This window comes from Apteryx mantelli, chromosome 3 (genome assembly GCF_036417845.1).
Source record: "Apteryx mantelli isolate bAptMan1 chromosome 3, bAptMan1.hap1, whole genome shotgun sequence".
NCBI lineage: Eukaryota > Metazoa > Chordata > Aves > Apterygiformes > Apterygidae > Apteryx > Apteryx mantelli.
Window position 1 is genome coordinate 105,707,981 of NC_089980.1, and position 22,689 is coordinate 105,730,669.

At 36.6% G+C, this 22,689-nt stretch overlaps 1 protein-coding gene across 1 annotated transcript in view; it reads right to left on the bottom strand.

Moving 5' to 3' along the window:
- Window positions 1–2,539: 2,539 nt before the first annotated feature.
- LOC136991623 (regulating synaptic membrane exocytosis protein 1-like) overlaps window positions 2,540–22,689 on the bottom strand; it is a 123,387-nt gene continuing 103,237 nt past the window's right edge. Inside the window, exons 2-3 of the mRNA XM_067294598.1 lie at window positions 4,178–4,391; window positions 2,540–2,587 (exon numbers count right to left, since the gene is read on the bottom strand). Of these exons, the coding sequence (XP_067150699.1) occupies window positions 2,540–2,587; window positions 4,178–4,391 (262 nt within the window). The remainder of the gene's footprint in view (window positions 2,588–4,177; window positions 4,392–22,689) is intronic.

A 22,689-nucleotide genomic window follows, 5' to 3' on the forward strand; every position in this document is an offset into this window, starting at 1 on the left:
ATGGTACACAACACCCAAAGTGAACTCTCATTAGTACTGCCATCACTGGCTTAAAACTCCACCTCTGCTGGAAATATCTTGAATCTGGGGTCATGCTTGGCTTTTTCTGGGCTTGGCACTTTGTACTTCACAGTTCACCATCGTTTCCAACTTATGAACCCCTAGCTTGTAGGAACTCAGTGCACATGCTTTAATATTAGTATAATTTATAGTGGCAAAAATTCGCATGGAGAGAACAAGAGTCATCTAAATATGTATTAAACTGCGTTACTAACGTTAAACTCACCAGATAAAGAAGAGTTTGTCCCTACATGTAGATTAGTCAGGAATGTTGAGCCACTAAAAATAATTAACAAATAATATTTTTCTGATGTTGCTTTATATAAATTATACCAATTTTCTGCTTATAAAAGACATTACTTGCCAGTTATTTAATCATCTTTTTAAATTAATTTATACGATATGGTCTGTTAGTTTTCAGAGAAAGGTACCTGTTAAAGCAATTGTACTTTATAAAAAAGTTCCCTATGCTCCTCACATAATCAGGCTCAACTACTGTATAATCTCCTGCTGACCCCCATAATTTTTCAGTGGTGAACAAGAAGTGGCTCAGCTTCATCACAAGGTATAAATGATATTTTCACGTATGCTATTAGGACATTTTCTAAGCATGTGGAAGCTTGGAGTTCAGCAATGGCAAAACCTAAACCAAGGCAAGGATATCTTTAACTGAAGTTAGGACGACCCAAATGAGTTAGGTAGGTCTTCAGCACAGCATCTTCAGGGACCTTAAGTGCTGTGAGGCCTATTTTCTGGGTTTCAAATGGCATCAGTCAAAGATAAACACCTAAATTGTCACCTCATCAAATCAAGAATATACAATCCAGGTTCACCTGGATTGCTCTCCCAAACCTAGGTGGCTAAATTGTACCTACCTGGCACTTTCAGCACTTAAGAGCTTTGCTGTATCTGGTCCTAAAGCTGTTTCTGCTGCAAGAGCACTAGCTTTTTAATACACTCCAGTGGAGTCATCAATGATGCACTGCTTTAGAAACAAATCAATATCAAGTGGAAACCTCTCTCACTCTATCCTAAGTGATTTAGACTAATAGAATGGAAAAGATCAGAGCTCCTGGATTGTTTCACTACATTGTTCAGAGCAGCACATAGAAAACAGTGGAATGAAACTGTAGCAAGCCTGTTTCATAGCCATTAGAAAAACAACCATGTCCACTAGAAAACAAAACAGAAAACTCAGAGACAGACATTAGGGAACCATTTCATCTCCCATGTAAACAGCTGTGTTTAACAGACGTTACTGATGTTGGTGATCACAGTTATTCATCCTCCCCGATTTGGGTAGCACCTTGTCATGAATTGGTGTGAAAACCAAGTTCTGTAGCTATGATAACATAAAGCACAATGCGTAAGCAATTGAAGCAACTGAATTCTTGAACGAGCTGACAGCTCCCCTTCCCACTGCCAGGCGACACAAACTTGTCAGAACACTCTTGCCTAAAGAAAAAAATACTACAATATACAGATGCAAGAGAAGGCATTTTTCCATAAGCTTTGCACTAATTGCAATTTATTGCTGCCCTATGATATTAGCTGTGGAATAGCACCACTTCGTAATACAAGCATAGCAACATCATCTGCAAGCTAAAAGCTATGTTGGGTTGTAATGACTTTACACTGATTTCAGCTGAAGTGACAGCGAAGCTAGCTACTTCCCACTATCTAAGTCTCCAAGTTAAAAGCCTGGAATACCTTTTCCAGACCTGCCTGAGAACAGGAATTAAGCAGACATGCACTTTCCTGCTCAAGCATTGCCACCATTCCCTCTTTGCAGAGGATGAAGAGAAGAAGGGGGAACTACACTGACCTGTTTCTGAAGAGGCACAGGCATGAATGCTGAATAGGCTACTATTGCATCTGGTCCCAAAGCAGTTCTACTGTTTTTTGAAATGTTATCATTACTCATTCACAATGGATTCACTCTGTCTTACTCACTACATTTATGTTCGGCTTTAAAAGATCATCTTTTGCCCGGACAAATATTCCAAATGCAAAATCAAAAGGATGATTTCAGAAGAATTCCCTGAATTTTTGCTGCAGCCAGAAGTGAAACAGAGCAAGCAGTATAAATCAATGTAGCATTGCATTTAAAATTTTAAATTAGATTTCCTGAAGCAGATGGAAGGACCTTGCATGCAAAAAGTCAGATTACTAATTAAAGTCATTTTTATGAAATTAAGCTTTATTATATTTTATTACTTTCTTTACTTTTTATTCTATTGAGATTAATAATCCTCAATTTTTAATGAATTGCTTCCATTGTCCTAATTTTGACAACTGCACAAAAACTAAGAACAGTCTTAGCTTTTCTTGCTGGGCTATCTTTAGAGGTTTTGTTCAGCTAGGGGATGGGAGGGGTATGGTTGTGAGTCTTGCTACTCCTCCCTCCCTCCCCTTTGCATCATTTTAGAATTTCAGTTCAGTTTTTTACATGAATATGTTTCCCAGTTAACTAACAACATTATAATAATAAATGATAAAAAGCATGGATTCTAACCACTTTATCCTCCTTTGGGAAAGCATCCAAGGAAGCAGAATAAAAAGAGAAAAGAAAAAAGAAGAGAAAAAGAACAAAGTAGGCAAGTATTAATAGGCAGATTTCAAAGAAATGCAATTCTAATAAACTCTCTACAAGAGCTAAAAACACAAGATTTCAAAAAAAAAGCTTTAAATAAAAAGATTACACCATTGCATATGTAGAAAACACATATCCCCACCCAAACACAAAGAAGTATGAACAATATAACAAACAATATAGAAGTTACAAATGAATGGAAACTTTCACAGTTTCTATTTCTGTGATTTGCAACAGTAGGTGAAAAATAATTAAAATGTGTTCAATTTCTTTCAGAGTAAAGATAAGCTGTGCTTGATATACTCCAATCAATATTATAACCTAATATATCAAAGTAAACAAGATTTTCACAGACTTGTTCTAATGATACCACCTGCAGGTGATACAATATAATGCATCCACTTAACTTAAAATATGAATATATCAAAATTTCACCCATCACACCTACATGACTTTTTCAGAAAGTTAATTTAACTTAAGTTAATGCACTCACAAGTACATCAGGGTTATGGAAAGCTCCCAAAATAAAGATAAAATGGTATTTTTCAGAGTCATTTTGTTTTGGTTTATATGAAATTTCAGAAGCCATTATTCAATTCAGTTTTAGCCCAAAGAATGTCAAAAGACCATAAACTACTTCTCTGGTGAATGTGATTATCTGCTGTAGATTTCATAACCACTTTTTACTGTATTTGTACAGATATAAAAAGGTGAGCTTCCCATACAAAAGACTGGCACCTTGAAGCCCTCTGCAGAAAGTTATCTCATCCCATGATAGCTAACAAAGTATTCATACAGTAAAAGGGTATTTGTAAAATATTTTATAACACACCATGGTACTAGATGATGAGCCAAAAATAAACGTTGGATAATGGCCTTCCAAATACAGAGTCTACCAATCACGTAGAAGTGAATAGCCAGTTCCTTGTAATGGACTGCCTGAATGGAGGCTATCCCAGGACAGCCTTCAGTTTTGTGGACAGTTATTGCAGCTAACTGCATACGAGTCAGAGGGAGAAAGATAAATCTTACCTGCCTTAAAGTGTGATACCTAATCCAGATTAATCTATAGTTTCACTTTTAAACTAAATTAAAAATATACTGACATTACACTCTCAGTGGGGTAAGAAATATTTTTTTCCTAACTAAAAAAGGACTGATAAGAGAAATCTAAAAATGTGTATGGAAAACTTTTTTAAAAGAGATACAAAATAAGAGTACAATCAGATTTTTCTCAATATGGGGTTTTAACTCAACAAAAGGTTTTTTCTTTCATTCTAACCAAAACAAGAATGTTTTCTTCAAGCATCACTCAGTACAACCATATACTACATATTCCCTTATTTTAATCAACTAACTCTGTGAATCCTGTATCCACACAATTATTAAATACATGATTCCCTTTATACCTACCTCATAACAAACTGATGAATGAAATGTTCAAGTAAAATGAAGCATGAAACAAACTGTAGTTTGACAATGCCAAGGAGGCTTTTTCTTAAGAGCACACATCAGAACACTTACATTGTTTGATCGTAGAGAGACACGACCTCCACATCGAGCACAAAACTTGGTCCGGCAATAAGAACATAAATGGCCACAACCATCTGCAAACTTTGTTTTATGACAGATTCCACATGTTGGAGCATCATCCTTGTGCTCTCCCTGGTAACGGCGAGCTTCTTCCCCTATCTTTCTTACTTGTTCTTTATAGCTTTCAAATTGCTGATGCAACCTCCTGCATAGATGAGAAAAAAGTTTATATAGCAAGAATGGAAGGAAACACGAAACACGAAACGTTGTTTCCGTATAGTAAAACATATTACTTTGGGTACCTCCAGGAGCACCTCTTTACAAAATTTATGCTTGAAACTTCATCCTTCGCTAGAAACAGATAAGTGCCTCTGCCTTTGGACCTGTTCAGATCACTAACATAATCTGGTGAACCAAGACTTCAGTACTGCTCCTCCTTTTATTTTATAGTAAACCTATTTACTACGCAGGAAAGACCTCTCCACACATAGGATTAAAACAATTCTCCTCTTCACGGAGAAACAGTAAGAAAAATACCTATAAATGCAACAGTGCATTTGAGAACTTAGCACAGAGAAGTCAGGAAATGTGAAGGATGGCTTCCTCCAACAACATTATTGCTGCACTACACTTGTGCAGACCTTGCAACCACTCTTAACACAATAGCTGCACCCGCATGAATTGGACCTGTTGGTGAGGGTACCTGGTAATTCAGACTCACACACGTGACATATGTGTGCAGTCAAAGAAAGATCACACAATGGGTGAAACTTTGGGCACATCAGATCTCATGACCAAAAAATATACATCTGCTGCTGCTACAACTCAGGGACAGGCTGAGCTGCTTGGCAAGGCACATCACAGCCCCGCGGCTGTGACTCCATTTCCAGACTCTAGGTGCCAGCTGCAGTACTTTACGGCAAGTGCATGGGATGTTGGCACCAGCACTGGTAGTGCAAAACAGGAAATAACACACAATTTTCATGCCTACAGTGAAAGACTTAACCTGTTTGCTTTACAAGGCACATTGAGGTTTTGTATTTTTTTTCCAAGAAAACTTGGTGAGTTCCTCTCCCCTTTTTCTTCCAAGGCACTTCACAAAATGCTTCTGTAGCTACAGGTCATGAATGTACCACATTTTCATTTAAATACATGTTATTTCACATGACAGTGTAAACTGTTGAAAAAAATGACTGATGCACAATTCTGCAAAGGTTTACTCATGTCTTCATGTGCTTATTAAAAACTGTAAGTTCTCAAGGATACTCATGTGTATAAGCACCTTACACACCTTAGCATTTCAGACAGCTAACTTATATCATTATTTGGACAGACAATGAATACTGAGATAATCTATCATACTTACTGACCAGAAAGTAGCATATCAACCCACACAGAAGATATCATTTCTACATTTTTTTATACATGTACACTGTATTCAAAAGCAACAAAATGGTGCACTTGCTTATGCATGATTTGTCTGCACAGATTTTCTAAAAATGTCAAAGATTTGGGTCACCCATAGGCACACTTACATTTTAGATGATTTTTAAATGTAGTATGCAATTTTATGTCTTAGTTACTTTAAAATCCAGCAGATGGCACTAAAGATTGCATTTTCAATCTGCCTTCCAGCTCAATTCAAATGATTTAGTCTCATAATCTCAACCATCAAATTTACTAGAATACAAATATTGTTATACCTTGTCATGGGTACATCTTAGTAGAAAAAGTGCCTTCTCCTAAGTGATACAGCCATAAGAAAGTATCTACTGGCAGCTATAGCATATATGAAAAAAGTTCTTTAAAAAATGCAGTACTTCGCCCTGTTCACACATGCCATACATACACATAATCACACAGAGCACAATTTTTTTCATAAAATCACTGAGACTTCAAGTTCTATTCTTAGCACTCTTTTTTACATCAAATGAAACAATAAAACATAGTTTAAGAATGAAAACTCTTTTTCTATGCATTTTCTTCTGTTGTAGGAGAAACACAAAGGACTCGTTCTTTATCAACATGCTAGCAGGGTAACATGTAGATGAAACACAAGGAGTTTAGCACTTTTGATGTTTAGTGTGTCTGTGCAGGCAATTGTTAGATCTAAAAATTGTAGACAAACTTTAAGCATCTATGTTGAAGCTGTGAGCTGAAAGCAGCCTCCTAAACCTGGAAGCACCTAGGTGCCTGGCCTGTTCTGGGGGTACCCGTCTCCGCAGTCTACCTCGTGCAGAAGAGCCTATGGAGAGCAGCACGGCACCTAGTCTTTGCCTAAGCCCCACGAGCATCTTAACTAGGAAAAGCTGTCAAGTTGTGATGAGTTTAGGGAAGACTTACTTTAAACAACAAAGCCAAGATAGGCAACTTCAGCAAGATGCTATTATTTGCCTAAACAAAGGGAAGTGGGGAGTTTAAGGTGAGTCTAGCACATGTTGACTAGAATAGCAGCTGAAATTTAGTGAAATCCAAATATACTTGCTGGTTACTTCATATGTGATCACATCACATTTAAGTATGTTATTAAAATCTGTATCCTTGTGTATGTGGACAAGTAGGACAGATTTAGGTTGAACAGTAACTAAATAATTCTAACTCTTCCAGTTCCTGAGTACTTGACATAGAACATTAATGCATTAACACACTTAAGTCCAGGGTCTTTCTGAATGTTTGGGTTGTGCTTCTGTTTTGCATGTATGATAACTGCTTTGGTTGCATTGTGAAGATTAAATAACTGCTGAATATATTCACATTGCAAAATATTGTACTTCTAAGTGAATTTGGATCTTATGTTAATATTCTTCTATTATTGCTATTGTTGTACTGTCTTTTTTATTCAATGTGAACTGTCATTTTAAGAGCAGGGTATAGCATTTGTCTGTAAAATACACTTACAAAAGGCATGCAACACATGGAACAGTTTAAATTGTAAAAGAGGTACAAATCTGAATTAATCAGCTGATTTCTAGAACAAAAAAGGCTTTATTTTTGCAAGAGTAATGTAAGCATTAATCAAAGAACAGCAAATAAAGAGTTAAAGACTTCCATATCTTGAAGGTGTTGGGTCTTTCCTTCCATGAACCTACTGCTTCTATCCCTTCTCTGCTGTTACCTATTGTTAGATTTCTCACTTCTACCCAAGTTTACTTACCACCTCTCTGATCCTTCCCTATCCACATTTTCTGTAGGTGTTCTCTCTTTCCTACACACTTTTCCTCATAAATATATTATGATATCATAATAATTATTATTATACAGTACACACATGATAGCATATATATATATATATATATATGTAGCTTATAACAACAACAAATTTTTAGTTGCCTTCAAAATCTCAGACTTTACCTGGCCTGAAGGTTCCTTCGTTCTCCCTTGTTCATTCAACACACCATCATGGTTCAACTCTTATTCCTTCAACTTGGTCTTTACCTTCTGTCCATGACATTTTTCACCTCATCAGCTATCACATGATCCTGTTGGGCATCAGCCCTTTCTTCCTCACATGCTGTTACTAAGGGTTTTTGTGATTTCCAGTTCATAGGCTTGAAAGATTTCACATCTACTTTCAGAGAGCCAATTCCTTCCTCCCCCCTTCATTAATATCTGTTTTCTTTTCTCCTCATTCTATGCTGTGTAGCCCTCCTGGCAGAAATCTCATAACTGGGACAAATTTCTCCACTATAACTACAAACTTTTCAGTTGTACCATACTCTCAAAACACCTTGACTTCATCAGTCTCTGTGCTGAGATCTCCTCTTCTTCTTCCCTGTTTTATTGGTACCAACACAAATTTGATCGTACTTACAATTCACAGGTATGTTTCTTTACTTCACTCCTCCTGTCCAAACCAAAACATTTGGCCTAGATTCCCGATTCTCCTTATGGATGACCTGTACATCCAGCTCCATAAACTAAAACAGAGATCTCCACGTACCCCCAGCAAATCTTAGCCATTGCCTCTCTTGTGACTGCTAATACCTCCTCTGTTATGCCTGTCATTCAGGACATCGTAACTATTGTGTCACATTGGATTCAGACCTATTTAGAGCTTCATCTCAAAATGCTATTTAAGCCTCAAAGATTAATTCTGAAAAATAAATAAAACAAAGTTTAAAATCTATCTATCATCAGCTCATACCTCAATTCATTTTCTCGCCAGTGCAAGCTTGTCCTGCTGGTAGTGTCTGATCAGAATCCTGCAACAAATATCATTTTAAAATTTATTTTACTTCTCTCTTTGTATTCCTCCAATGAGCCCCCTTTTCTACTGCATTAAACATAAGTGGCTTATCTTCACCTTCAAAGACTTTCATAGCTTATTCCTACCTTACCTATCATTTCTCATTCAGCACTGAGAATTCAACTGACACTTCTGCTGGAAGGCCACTTCACCTCATCCATCTGTTAAATTTTCAAACAAGAACCTTTGTGTTTTCTCCTTGTTGCCCATAACTTGGGAGTATTATCAACAAAACCACTTCATTATCTTCCTTCAAACTCTCCTTTGCTCTGATGCCTACAAAGATCCAGAAAAAATCAAGCTAAGGCTATTACTCATCAGGCCAGACCATACAGATTCCCTTGTCTGCCTGTATTACTTTAGTATTATTTGCAAGCTTCCCCTGTGATAAAGACTGCTTTTTTTTCTATATCTGTAAAAACCCTCCCTCAGAAGGGTTATAGTCTATGACAAGGGCTTCTAGGCAATATGGTAATACAAATACCCCACCATTATTTTGAAATTCACAAAGTTACTTCTCATGCTTCTTTTTAATCATTTTGTGATTCTAGTCATCTACTTTCTGGTTTATGAGCCTTCAGGCAACATATTCATTCATACTTTTCCCTGTGTCCATGAGGAACAAAATGTTTTTAATGAATGTTGATATTCTCCTATATGCACATGATTCTAGGGACCAAGACTAGTATATTCTGGGAACCAGGACTGCTATAACCATAAAGCTTTTCATTATGAGATTCATGATAAAGTTCAGAGTTGACCAAGGCCAAGGTTCCACTTAGAGATGGCAGAGTGGAGTTCAGACCAGGCCAGCCCAGTTGGAATTAAAAGTTGTTCAAATTTAGTAGATGTTTATGCTCTCTATACAAGTTATGTTAGGTCTTAATTCCAATCCCCTCATTGTAATCTCTTATTGTGCATATACTGACTAGCAGCATTATAACAAGACTGTACAGACTAAGAAAAAAAGTCCCACCCCTTAGTTAGAATGTCCCCTTCCTCATCATCTCAGAGCTGAGGCACACCGGCAAAGCCATGTGGGCTGCTGCTTTGTAGACAGAACAGAAAAAGTTTTATTCACTGGGCTATTATCTAGTGCCTTTTCACAAACACTAAATTCACACAGTAATTTTCAAGCTAAAATTTTACTAAGTGCAGTTTATTTGCAAGCATATAAGCAAGCTCATTAAATAACTTGCATAAAGTGTCATTTTTCAGGTTCCTGGAAGTCTCCTAATGTAGGCTACTGGAAAATTTGATTTTCATATACTTTGTTTTTTTAAAAACAGTCATAGTCCACAAATAGACTTTCTTTTTACACAGCTGAAGAACTGCAAGTCAGAAGTTTGCAATATCTACAATAAGGAATTTACATTCCAACTTCCCACAGTTCCTCCCAAATGACCCTTATGTTTTCTGAGGCATACATGGGAAACCAGAGAGATTACACAAAAAAAGCATAATAGTACCAAAAAAGGTACAGTTGAGGAATTTAGAAAGAAACCATATATGCTTTGCATTAAAAAGCATTTATATGCTGAGATGTATTTAGTATTGAAGGAAGCAATGCCTTTTGTGGAAAAAAACAATGAATAATTCTTCTTTGTTTAAAAATGCATATTTCATGTTTCATGGCTTTTACAAAAAATACAAATCCTTTAAATCAAATGACTTTTTAAAATAAATGTTTTTTATGCTGAGACTTCATCAAAGTATGAAAGCTGATACTATTGCTAAATAGATGCTCAATTTTCTTCACGTGACTATTTCCACTAACTTAAAAAAAAATACAACCCCTTACACTTTATGAAAATTGTATGTAGAAAAGACTCTGTCTCTAATTTTTCAATTAAAAGTGTTTCAGCAGCATTAGGATTTTTAATTTTGGAGTAAAAAATGTTAAGTTTCAACAGTGAAGAACTACTTAGAATTTGAATGTTTTAACAGGCCAAAATTTTTGAAACAAGACTGAATGAGAAAGGAAACAGTACCTTTCAACTCAGTATTGCTCTATTCTGACTCTATCTCAGGATCTAGAGCCCTTGTACTTTTGGGAACCTCTGTGCCTCCTTCCTTGGCTTTGTTAAGGAGGTATAAGCCCTTCCACCTGATTGCTGTTGTGAGGTGGGATATGATAGATATGAAAGATATCAGCCATTCCTGCAAGGTGGTGAGGGAGCTATAAATTATTGAGATCACAGAAGCATGGAAGAGGCTCCAGCTGGCTGCATTAGAGAATGAAAGCCTGGTCAAAAGGGGCCACAGCAGCAGGGAGGCCAGCATTTTAGACTGGCCATAAGATCAGCTTTCACATGAAGTCCCTCAAGTAAGCTTCAGCCTGTGATATAAGTACAAGCAAAAAAGTGAGTACTATTGACTTTGAAAATGTTAGTGAGTTAAAAGAATAGAAATAGGATGGTGAGCTGCAACTGGTGGCAGGGAGCTACCACTCTTTATCTTCCACAGACTGGAAAAGGAAATAGCTTCACTAATCTAACCATTTTCTAGTATTATCCAACTAAAATTTGTAATTACACTGACCATAAAATAATTACACTGTCCAAATTTAGTGACACAAGGTAAGCTTACATTACTTATACGTAATACAGAATAAAGTCTTATCTGGTGGGTGAGTTTGCATACAGTTCCACATGAACATATTACTCATAAACACTTCGCACCAGGCCCTCTGAAAGCAGCATGCTTTAAACACTGCAAGCAACAGCCATAATCCTCAATGGTTTCTTGGCTTATATCTGAACATCATATTCAACAAAACTTTCTTTTCTGAAAACAAGGAAATGACAATGTACAGCATACATTATCTTAACTTTGGTCTCCTGAAACCTGCCTCTAACATGCATAATGCCGCTGTGTCTTAGGGCAGCAACTGATTCAGTACTGCACTGCAGAAAACACACTGTACTTCCTAAATATTCAACCCTCCTATTCCTTTTACCATCCTGTTTCAACCATGGTGTGTCTACCCTTCCAGCTAATATATGAACTTCACATACTCATCATCAATCCCAAGGGTTAGACTCCTCTCTCATCTCACTACTGCCAACTTCTCAGGCTAGAAGATTCCTGTGTCCTACTATAGTCAATTCAGCACTTTGCTAAAACATAACTTAACAGGTGTATGAAGGTACATCCACTGGTATCAAGCAGAGGACACATATTTCTATACACTCACCTCACTCTTGTACTCTTCCCTGGGTAGCCCCCATAGGCCACTGTTCTTGTTGGTTCTCCTCTTGAGATGAGGTATCAGTCTACCCCTAATACAACCGAAGAACCTTTCCTTAAGGAAGGGCGATGGAGCTAAACACTACCACTGCCACCCAAAAAACTGGAAGGAAACAATTGTGAGAGTCAAAGAATGAAAAAAAAAAAAAAAAAAGAGTGGGCTAAGAACAAAAGGGTCAACTGTAAAAATAGTTCATTGCAGGGAACATCAAGCAGGGCACCCCCAAAATCACACATTGCTTCCCAAAGACCTCCACAGAGTTAGCAGACTATTCAACAGTATTCTGTTCAGAGACACAGTAGGACGTAGGAGGCCCCAAAGGCACCAAGATCCTCTCTGTCAGGCTTCCTCTTCCTCATACCGTAAATGGTGAGTTTGACTAGGGCCAGCAGAAGGGTGATGAGAAAGTCTTGCTAGCTGTCAGTGCCTTGGCCTTTGGTCTTAACCAGTAGGGGCATTTCATACACCTCATACCTCCACGGACAGCCTCAAACATCCCAGTCACCTCACATGACCATCACAGCTCTGCTGCACACTGCACTTTTCTTTTAAATCTCTTCACCATGCAGGACAGCAATTCTAACACAGACAGTGCAGCAGCAGACCAGCTGGATTGCTCTGAATAGTTATTACCAGCTCCAGAGCTCAAAAAGTTGCATGAGTTCACACACCTTAACACTGGTAGCAGCCTGAATTTTACTCAAGGTAACTACCTAAACAGTTATGAAAATACCACTGTGTTATAGTCCTCCTCTTACTGAATTGTTAAACAAGCATTCAGGGCCAAACATTATCTACCTAATAAACACAGGAGCTATAAACGTATTAATCTTTTCAAAGATTTTCCTAACTACTCACACATCAAATTTGCAGAAGTGAATTGTCAGTATCCATGCAAAAACTACTTTAGAAAAAACAGCCATGATAACTGAAGAACAGCACATTTACACAACTACACAGTAAACCAGTCTAGAGATTTAAATGAGGTTAGACAGGAGCAAAGGAAAAAAATCTGAGCCCATACAACTGCATTAATGCTTCTGGATAAAACAAAAGAAGCAGCAGTGTAAGGGTAGGAATAAGAAGCTGAGGAAGATGGTGGTAAAACCACTTACTGTAGCAGCAGTGCCACTGCTCCTGCAAATGAACTGTCAGAAATGAGTGTTTTAAGAAATAAACTGGTGTTTTTCAAGGTGCAAACTTAAAATTGTTGGTATGTGACTTCAGCTGACTGGGATATGTGCCTCTTGGGATAAAAAGGGTAAATCCTATTGAAAAACAAAATATACTTACAATTTAACAAGATTTGCCATAGATTTTGCTTTTAAAGGCAAATTTCAGTTCTCTACAATTTGTCAGATGAACAGTTTCCATAAGCGAGATCCACTGTAAACAGAGAGCCGAGAAATCTTTCCTACATGCTGCCTATCAGCATGATCAAACCACAACAAGGAAACCATCTTCCAGCATCTCTGTAACTCTGAAAATCCTTACAATTTAACCTCTGCTAAACTGTGATTACTGACAACTGAGATCAGAAGTCTTCTCTTCTTTCCCCAGTTGTTTTAGAGGCAAAAATCTATTCAGCCAGTAAACAGGATATGCAGAATTAAGCATTTAAATAAGTTTTAGCCAGTTTAAAAATAAAAAAATCAAGTCTTATTTTGACATCAGGAGAAGAGTGCTAAAAATATGGTAACCATGGTTAATTTGCCTTATTCTTTCAGTGAAATGTTTTCATTCTTTGTGCTTCCCTTATACAGTGTAACAGATGAATTGCTTTAGTACAGGTGTATGAGAAAAAGCAAAGATCCCAAAGATATCCAGCTATACTAGTACAATCTGGGAGACTAAAAGACATTACACTCCTTTTACACTGAAGTACTTACTGCATTTGCAGATACAAACAAAATTTTCACACACAGTTGGGTACAAAAAAAACAAAACCAAAATATGCTAGACACAAGCTACTTTTATAAAACCTTTCTAAAAATGTCTGCAGGAAAGTTACTTAAAGAAAGTTTCATCAGGATGCAAAGGGAAACCAATTACTGTCTTCCCTAGCCAAATCAACAGTCTTAATTTGCAATTTTCTTAGAGCAACATGAAACAACACTGTTTATAAAGTAAGTGTGCTTCAACATGTTTGGGAATCAAAAGCACTGATTAGCTGGTGAGGAGGTAATGATCTATAACACAGAGAATGAGTACAAAATCACTCAGTGAGTTTTTTGTTGCTGGTACTGAATCACACTGAACCGACAGCTGTAAATAAGTGAGGAAAGAATGAATGCAAATACCAACAGAATATGATCAGTTTAAAAATAGGTAAAAACTGTGCTACTTAATCTTGGGTGAGTTTTTAGCTTTTTTCTTTATTATTGCTTTAGCAGCTAATAAGCAGTCTAGTATTATAACTGGACATAAAACATGGAATATTTCAGCTACTCAATCATGTGTTTCCTTATCAACTGCCTAAGTGCTATTTTCATTTTCCTCATTTACCTAAATTACTGAATCTTTCTCAGCACCATGTTCTCTTTCACACACGGTATAAAGAAAACACAAAACACATCTCCTGAATGAGCTGACCCGTGTCAGCTGGTGATGGTGTAGTACTGCTTTAACCCCACTATTTCATTGAAAGAAACACAAATTGGTATTTGCAGCAGTAGAGTAAATAATCTCTGGGCAGCATAGGAAATTTCTCCAGTAAAACATTGTTTTTTGAAGTAGCTCTGCCATAAAATATCCCTTAAAATACATTAAATCAATGACTAAAGAACAGCTTGATTTATTTTCTCTTCAAAAGTATCGGCTTGATTTTATAACGGAATATAAAAGTCATTTCTTTAATGTGAAATTCACTTAAATCACATTTTTGTGAACAAACAAAACCTAGCCTCTTTTCAGAGTGAAGCAAAAGAGAACTACAAAATAAGGAAATATTGTTCTGTTCAATTTATTGAATTTAAGACATCCACATAAAATGCTAATGAACACATTTTTTTCTGAGGATGGATATCACATGGTTCCCCAGAAAAGTCACTATCAGAGATGTCAGTCATAAGGAATGATATGGTCCCTGCAAATATTTTGAATAATTCAACAGACAGCTTTGAGGACAAGATCTAAAATGGAAAAGGTAATCAAAAGAGAGTCAACAAAGAAAGCAGGATGGTCTCCTCCTTAGCTTGAAGACAGGCCAATATGTTTTGAATCAAGTAGAACTTCCTAAAATTAAATGGAAGTATATGAGGAAACCTTCAACTGCTTTAAAGGAAAAACAAATGTCCTCAGCATTGGGACTACTGAGTATCCAGATGAAGCTATCAACAAAACAGAACAGCTTTTCCGAAGGAGCAAGAATACTACACGGGGCAATGCTACATAAATGCATTTATATGTCCTTCCCTTTTCTAGTCAAGATTATCTCAGCCTTCGAGATTCAACTTTTCACTCAAGGGATACCAGCCAGAACCATGGAGACCTGCAACATGGTAGGGCTATTCATTTTTGTCTTCTTCAGGAAGGCTGGGTGCTTGTTATTCCATCTGAGGCAAAGGTGACCTGGGTGTCATTGGTATAATCCTGACATTTTAATTGATGTTGATTTCTCTTCTCCTTGCCAGACCAACACAGATGCTGAACAAGATGAATCTGTGTGCAATGCTGTATGTTAGGACTACCTAAAGACATATTATAAAAGGTACAAATTACTTTAAATTCCTACAGGAAAGAATAGAGAAAATTTTGGTTACTCCTCATTTTGTCTCACACTTTCCCTTTCTCCATTCCTCTGCTTATGCACAAGCGTCATCATTGAAGTTAATGAGTTTTCATCTTGAATAGGAACTGCAAAAAGGGGGCTTACAAATTACATCAAATTGACAGTACATAACTGTGGGTATCTGAAACAGAAGATGTATGCAAAAGTACTGGCTGAATGTCAAAATTCCATAAAGTTATATTGTGGCAGAGTCTATCTGCAGATTTGAAAAAAGAGAGCAGGGACAAGAGTTGGTCAAGTAGCCAACCAGCCATAACATACCATGGAAAATAACTGAAGCTAATGTAAAATATAAAGTACAAGAAGCCTTAAATAGAGTGTGCGTGGGGGGGGGACATATATGACAGAAAAGCTAAGAAATTAAAGTAGAGGTAAAAAAGATGAATGAAAATCTTAAGGAACAGTTTTTAAAAGCACGGCATGAAATTGCACCTACACAAAATCACAAATACAGATACCAGTATTTAGCGATCTGCTTCTGAATACAGAACTAGTAACAGCTGTATATATTAATGAAGCAATACATGAGAAATAGGGAAAATAAAAAAGAGACTCCATTTATCTGACCAAACAATATTAATATTAATATTAGTAGCATCACTAATTTCAGCTGGATGAATCACTAACACAAGCAGAATTTGTCCTGATCAACCAAGCTACCTACAACAGAGACAATCCAAATTTGTGAACAGCAGAACTACAACACATTAGATGCAACCACCTGGATGTCTTTGGAGATCAGCTACCACTTACAGTCAGTTGGTCGTATATGCACTTTTAAGCTATTAAATCAGTTTGGAAAATCCCAAGCATGACAATATCCAGGAAAACTGACAGAACATGATCACAGGATCTTACTGCTTTGTAATGGGTACACAGATGTGATACATTTTGTCATTCTCTGTCCCCACCAAGAAGCTATAGGAAACACAAACTTATGAACACCTATTTTTAAATTTACGAATACCTGGCAAGTTGTGTTGTGATCCAGGATTTGTGCATCTTAAAACATTATTCTCCTCTGAATGAAAAACTCATCATGCCTAATACTTCAAATGTTGCTGCAGGCTCCTCTGCCTCTGAATCAATGATGCAAACATTTTTCATGCTATCTGTTCTCCTGACCCCAAAATTTAATTATATCATGACAGTTGACAAAGTGATTTTTTTGGTGTCAATATCATGAGAGATTTAAATGCTGGATTCAAGTGGTATCAGCCATCACTAATGCCAATACTTGCAAATCATAATGGATTTTTTCCATCAAACCAGTTTCAAGAACAGTTACTCAGTGTAACCCTAATAAAATTGCAACTGGCAACTAGAGTAAGAATATACCCTGTTATAGTCTGAGAATATTGTTTTTGTTAGAATCACACAGTGGTAAAGATGCTTAAACACATTACAGTCTGTTACTGACAGTGCAATACCCACAAATCAAAAAGCCCCCAGAACTGCAGCATATCAATTCAGTCAGCTGGCACCCGTTAAAAAGTTTGAAAAGTTGAGAGACGTGGGTACTTGTTCAACATAACAGGAAATTACTGTGGAGCAATTGTTATTAAGACAGCCTTCTGAAACGGTCTTTCTCACACATGCATTTGAAAAAAATCTGAGTATTCTTGGCATTTTTGTTAAACAGATGATAGGTATCAGATGGCAATACAGGGTAAGCAGCGAAAATATGACAAAGCACAGTGGTCTGTAAGCAGAGCAAAGCTACTGAAATTGTAACTACCATATGGTGGTAACAAACAGGACACGTGCAAAACAGGAAAAAAATTCACAGTGAGGAGTGTGATAGAAGCCAGCAAGATGCGGAACAAAAAAAAATGACAATAGGACTGCAAGAACAACAAGCAGTAATAACATTTCCTATTAATTATATTCAACTGAGTCCCAGTGTGTACAGTATGTCTCCTACCTAAAAATAATTTAAACAGCCTTATTGAGAGCATCTCTAATTTATCATCCTGTTCACCTTCCTTTATAATATCCATATTACAAGGAACAAAAAAAAAAAGGTTCACATATCTATTTTAAATATACCATCACCGTGTCGGAACACAAGACAATGATTAAGCTTTTCCCTTCATTCTTCTGGATGCCAAAGTAAACACAAATGAAAAGCTTATGGAATTTTAGTCAATTAAAAAATTAGAAAAGGAGACCATTAACAGGTTTTATGATTTAAGCACAGTACATAGTAAAATTAAAAATTCCAAGGCTTTTTATATTTCTAATTTATTTTCCTTCCTTTCTTTAATATGTTCTCTACTGAGGTTAAATATTCTTCTCAAGAATACTATTTGAGAAAGAAAAGCCATAACACACTCTCTCTACATTTTTATTACCTCTTTTTTCCCTGAAATATCACTGTTCATAACTGCATCAAGTGAATTGTCTTGAGCTTGAAGTTATTCTCAGTAGAAAAATGCAACCTCTTTTGTTGTGAGCATCATCGCTTCTTGATGCTCACTGAGAATGCGGAAGCTAAGAATTAATCAGTATTAACAAAGAGTTATTCCGCAAAACTCTCTTGTCTGATGAAGTTATTGAGTAGAACATATGAGCCCGAAATTACTACAAACTATTTTTTTCATTTGATCTAAACTTTTACAATAAGGCCTATAGAAAACCATGACATCTAATTTCAGGGTTTTCTTCTTCTTTCTTTTCCATTATCCATCAACAGTTCAATTAACTCCCAAGCTTACTATTTATGTCAGAACTCTTCCCAAAAGATATTCCCATAAATGAATTTACTCCACACACCTTAGTATTTCTAGGTTTAAATTATATTTAGGTAGTAGACGTACTGTACTTTGGCTAGCCAAAAGGAAACAGGATGGATTTTTTTTCTGTAATAACACATATTGGAAAATTATAATAAGGACAACACATCAGAGGGACACCAAGAGGAATGTTTCAGTAACCAAGTGCTCATTAGTCACTTGCACCTAGCACAACCACTAGGGTTCTCTTGAGTAGTCATACCAGTCATGGGTATGATGAGAAGGAAAGCTTCTGCCAACTGATTTTTCATTTAAGTCCTGACAGAACCACCCTAGGATTGATTTTTTTAAAAAAAAACAATAACATACTAAATCAGGGGAATGAGCATTGTTTGAGAAACACTGCACAAAATCTACTGACCTGTTTTATGACTCCGTGTGCTACTCTGAAAAATCCATAAATTTGGCACAGAGACATTTTTTCCAAAGGTTTTCCCTCGTTAATGTAGTTCTAACTACTCTACACTGGTTCTCACAACAGCCCATTAAGCAAGGTGCACTGATAAAGCTTCAGGTTCCTAGATTATTTTTGACTGCCGCAGGAGTCCACAGGTTGGCAAGCAACCACAATGCAACAAGGTCAGCCCTCAAGAAAATTTGGTCCAGTGCCACAGAAAGCTCCAAGTACAAATTTGACATTCTAGTCTAGCTGTGTCAGTAGAAAAATCACTGGTATTTTTCAGAATACTTGGCTCTAACCATGGTGTTAGTCTCCTAGCTATTCACTAGCAGAAAAAGGAATTTTAGAAATGTTTCCCTTTGGTTAGCCCTTTGGATAGCCAAAAGCAGTGAGGATTCAGAGTGTCCATCAAAGCTCAGTATTTTCTTGACCTCAAATCAGATTTCTAAATAGAGATAGGTGTAAAGGAAGAATATCATTCTTTTACACTAGCATTTCTTCAATATTGCTATGTTATTGCTTCAGCCAGCAGCCTCTGCTAATCTAAGCAGAGTCCTTGTATTTCTGATGATGACTTGTCCTTCTGCCAAATTCACAGATTTCTCACAACCAAACAGAACAATCATAAAATGGGCCCACTGTTTTGCAGTCCAGCTCTTTATCATGTTTCTTAAAAGGCACTCACTCCCTTTATTTGGGGCATATGATGTAAATTCAAAGCTGTGTGTCAAGAGTGGTTGAGTGGTATTTTTATCCAGCATGTTGCACAACATTCTCTAAAAGCTGAATAGAATAACAAAATGAAGCTAGAGAGGTACCTAAAGCGAGATCTTTCAAAGCAGCAGATGAAGAGGTCTAATCAGCTCTCTGGGAAAACCCAAGTGGAACAACTAAAGAATTCCTTCCATCAGCTATAATCCAACTAAACTGGTGGGATTCAGCTAATCACTGGCGCATTTCTGAAGTAGAATAGAGAACCTGGGAGGCTTCATGAAAATTTCTGGAGCTTGCCAGTAGTACAAATACTGAGATTTTTTTCTATGATTCAAAGAAAATTACCTATCAAGTCATCTCTGCATTGTTCAATGGCTTGGTTTGAAGCCAGAACAGCAAGGAGAGGAGTTGGGTCCAGAACACTGACATTATTTGACCATGTTATTGGGGTGGCCTCATCTCAGTGAGCTTCCCAAAAAATAGGAAGTTCGGTACAACTAGCCAGACAGATCTGTCATGCTGAATGTTGATTCATGATGAATCTGGCATATTTTATGAAAGGTAGCACTTTTCCCACCTGTAAACAGATAAGGAGTAAGTATCTCTGCACAGCAGAAACTCTCATCTTCTCTTCCTCAGCATCTCAATCAATTGCAAAGATTATCAAGATAATATCCTGAATATCTTGGTGTGTGCAGTTTTATGGGAATGTTCCAAAACAAGGGAGATAAAACATCCTGCTAGGACAGCACTACTGTCTCTGATAGTTTAGGAGGACTTGTGTTAGGATATGGTACACTGAAATATTTCTTCATCTCTTCTGTGATGAAGTGAGGCATATACATTTTTCTTATACTGGATTTATCTGCCTGTGCGCACTGTCACTGTTACTATAATTTATTTATGTCAAAAGACCAAAATATATATGAGGAAGATTAAAAAGAAGCAGGCCATTACAAACTCAAATGTCAATGTCCCTAGGTAAGGAATCTGAACAAAAGTCCACTAGATATCCTATTTCATAACCTTTTGTTAGCTGAAGTCACCTGGGGGATAATTTTGTGCTTCATATGAGTCCTTCAGTCAGGCCATTACACATTTACTGTTTGGAGAGAAAAATTACTGATTCTAGCCTGGAGGAGTCTGGAAGCATAGTTTTATACTCCATCTCCATACTTCACTGATTACTAGGGACTTATGACTGGTATGTACAACTGATGAGTGATAAATCATGGACTGGTTGGGACCATTATATTGAAAATATTATCAGTACATATATTGAAATATATTAAAACATCAAGTCTAGGTAAGTTGTCTTTACTACATCATAAAACATGTAAATTAGTTCCTTTTGAAAACCTACTCCTGACTGAGAAAGATGTACAATATGAGCCCATTAACTGCCTTCTAACATGCTGACAGAAAAATCTTCAGTAACTGAGAAAAAAAGACCTTAAATCTAACTTTTGTAAACAGGTTTGAAAATGTCCCCAAACTCTCCTGCTCCCCATTAGCAAAAAACAAAAACAAATGACCTAAGTCCAGAAATTCAGGAAGTGTATAATATTGTGTTCCTACAGGATCTGAAGTTGTATATGCATTAACTTTAAGATAAGAAGTACATCTTTCTGAAAGACAGCAAGTCTTGTTTCGAAAATACTGAGAGAAGATCACCAACTCCTAGGTGAATCACATTTACAGCTAAAATGTATGCCTTACTTCCAAGGACAGTCATTTCAGATTTCATCCCTCAGTGCTTACTGTGCTTTTCACCACTAGATTAAAAAGCTTTTAGTGGTAGACAGTGTATATGTATAAAATTGTTTATATTTTATAATCAAGTCACCTCTTGATCTCCCGTGTGATAAACTCAATCTTGAGATCTCTAAATCCTCCACTGCAAAGTATTTTCTCCAGCATCTGAAACATTTTTGTAGTTCTTAACTGAATCTGCTGTGACCTTTCAAAATGCTTTAAAAACATAATGCCCTAAGAATAGTATCATTGCTTTATGCTTTATACAAATGCCATATTACAAATGGCTAGGATGAATACCAGGCTCACTGGCCCAACAGCCTCTTTGGTCATTTATTGCGTCCCTGTTGAATACTAGGACTACATCAGAAGTCACGTAAACTTACAGAATTTTCCCAATACTCCAAAATTTAACAAAGGAAAAGAGAGCATCAGTCAACCAGACACTTCCGCAACCAAGTCTTCTAGTCTTCTTTTGCGCAAGTAACTAACTATTTATCCCCAGCAGGTGTTGTCTCAAGTCCTCTTTGATTGCTATCAAAATAGAAAGTACTTCTTCATCCTCATAAGATGCAAATACATATTTATATTTCTTTCCATGTACAAACAGCAACATTTATTGAATTCTTTTCTACATTACTAGCAATACTAGTATTTGCATCTGAAAATGGGCCTGTATCTTCCTTAGGGTATCTCCTGTCCAAAATGCATTTCCCAAACAACTCCCTCCTGTCCACAGCTCTGCCAGCTATGGACTTTTTCCTTAATACCCCTTACCACTTCTCTGTACTTCATAGCTTCTGATTTCAAACAGTTTTTATCTGTGTTTATCATGAATAGAGATTGATGAGTAAAGGCAACTGGAACTGTATCATCATGTGCTACTCAGGCAGGTTAGCTATGTAAAATATCATCTTCCCCGTAACATATTCCATATTAAACTTGTCAGGACACTGTTTAATGTAAAGAAATGAAAGTTTCAGAGTATTATATTAGTCTTCTTATTTTTGAGAAATGCTAAAAATATTGCCCTATTTTCTCCTTTCCAGTCTCTAAACAGTTACTTAAAATCTTTCTTGCAGTTTTTATTCAGTGTATATTTCAGATTTTTAAAAGTACAAAAATGAACTTGCATTGTTATGACACTCAAGATTCACAGACAAAGAGTGCTATATGAGTATTTAATATTAATCACAGTGAAAAATGTCAATCTGTTTCTTAAGAAAAAGATGGAATGAATTCACTTGGCCATTCAGGAGCATGTTTTTACCATGGAACACTTTCAAATTTATAGAAAACAGTTTCTCATCATGAAAAGAAAAAAATGCATTTGGTCCCTCTTTAAAAAGAAGGCTCTCACTATTCTAACACAATGCCATCTTCTCTACCCCTCCTGTCAAAAGGTAACACCAGGTAACACATACTTTAATAGAATTAAGAGTTAAGCCTTAACTTACTTTCATCAAACAAAAATTCCATTAATGGCAGCAAAATGCTTCTGTTGTACCCTTACTTCCTTCTTCTAATGTCCCTTACAAAAATCTCAAAGTCTT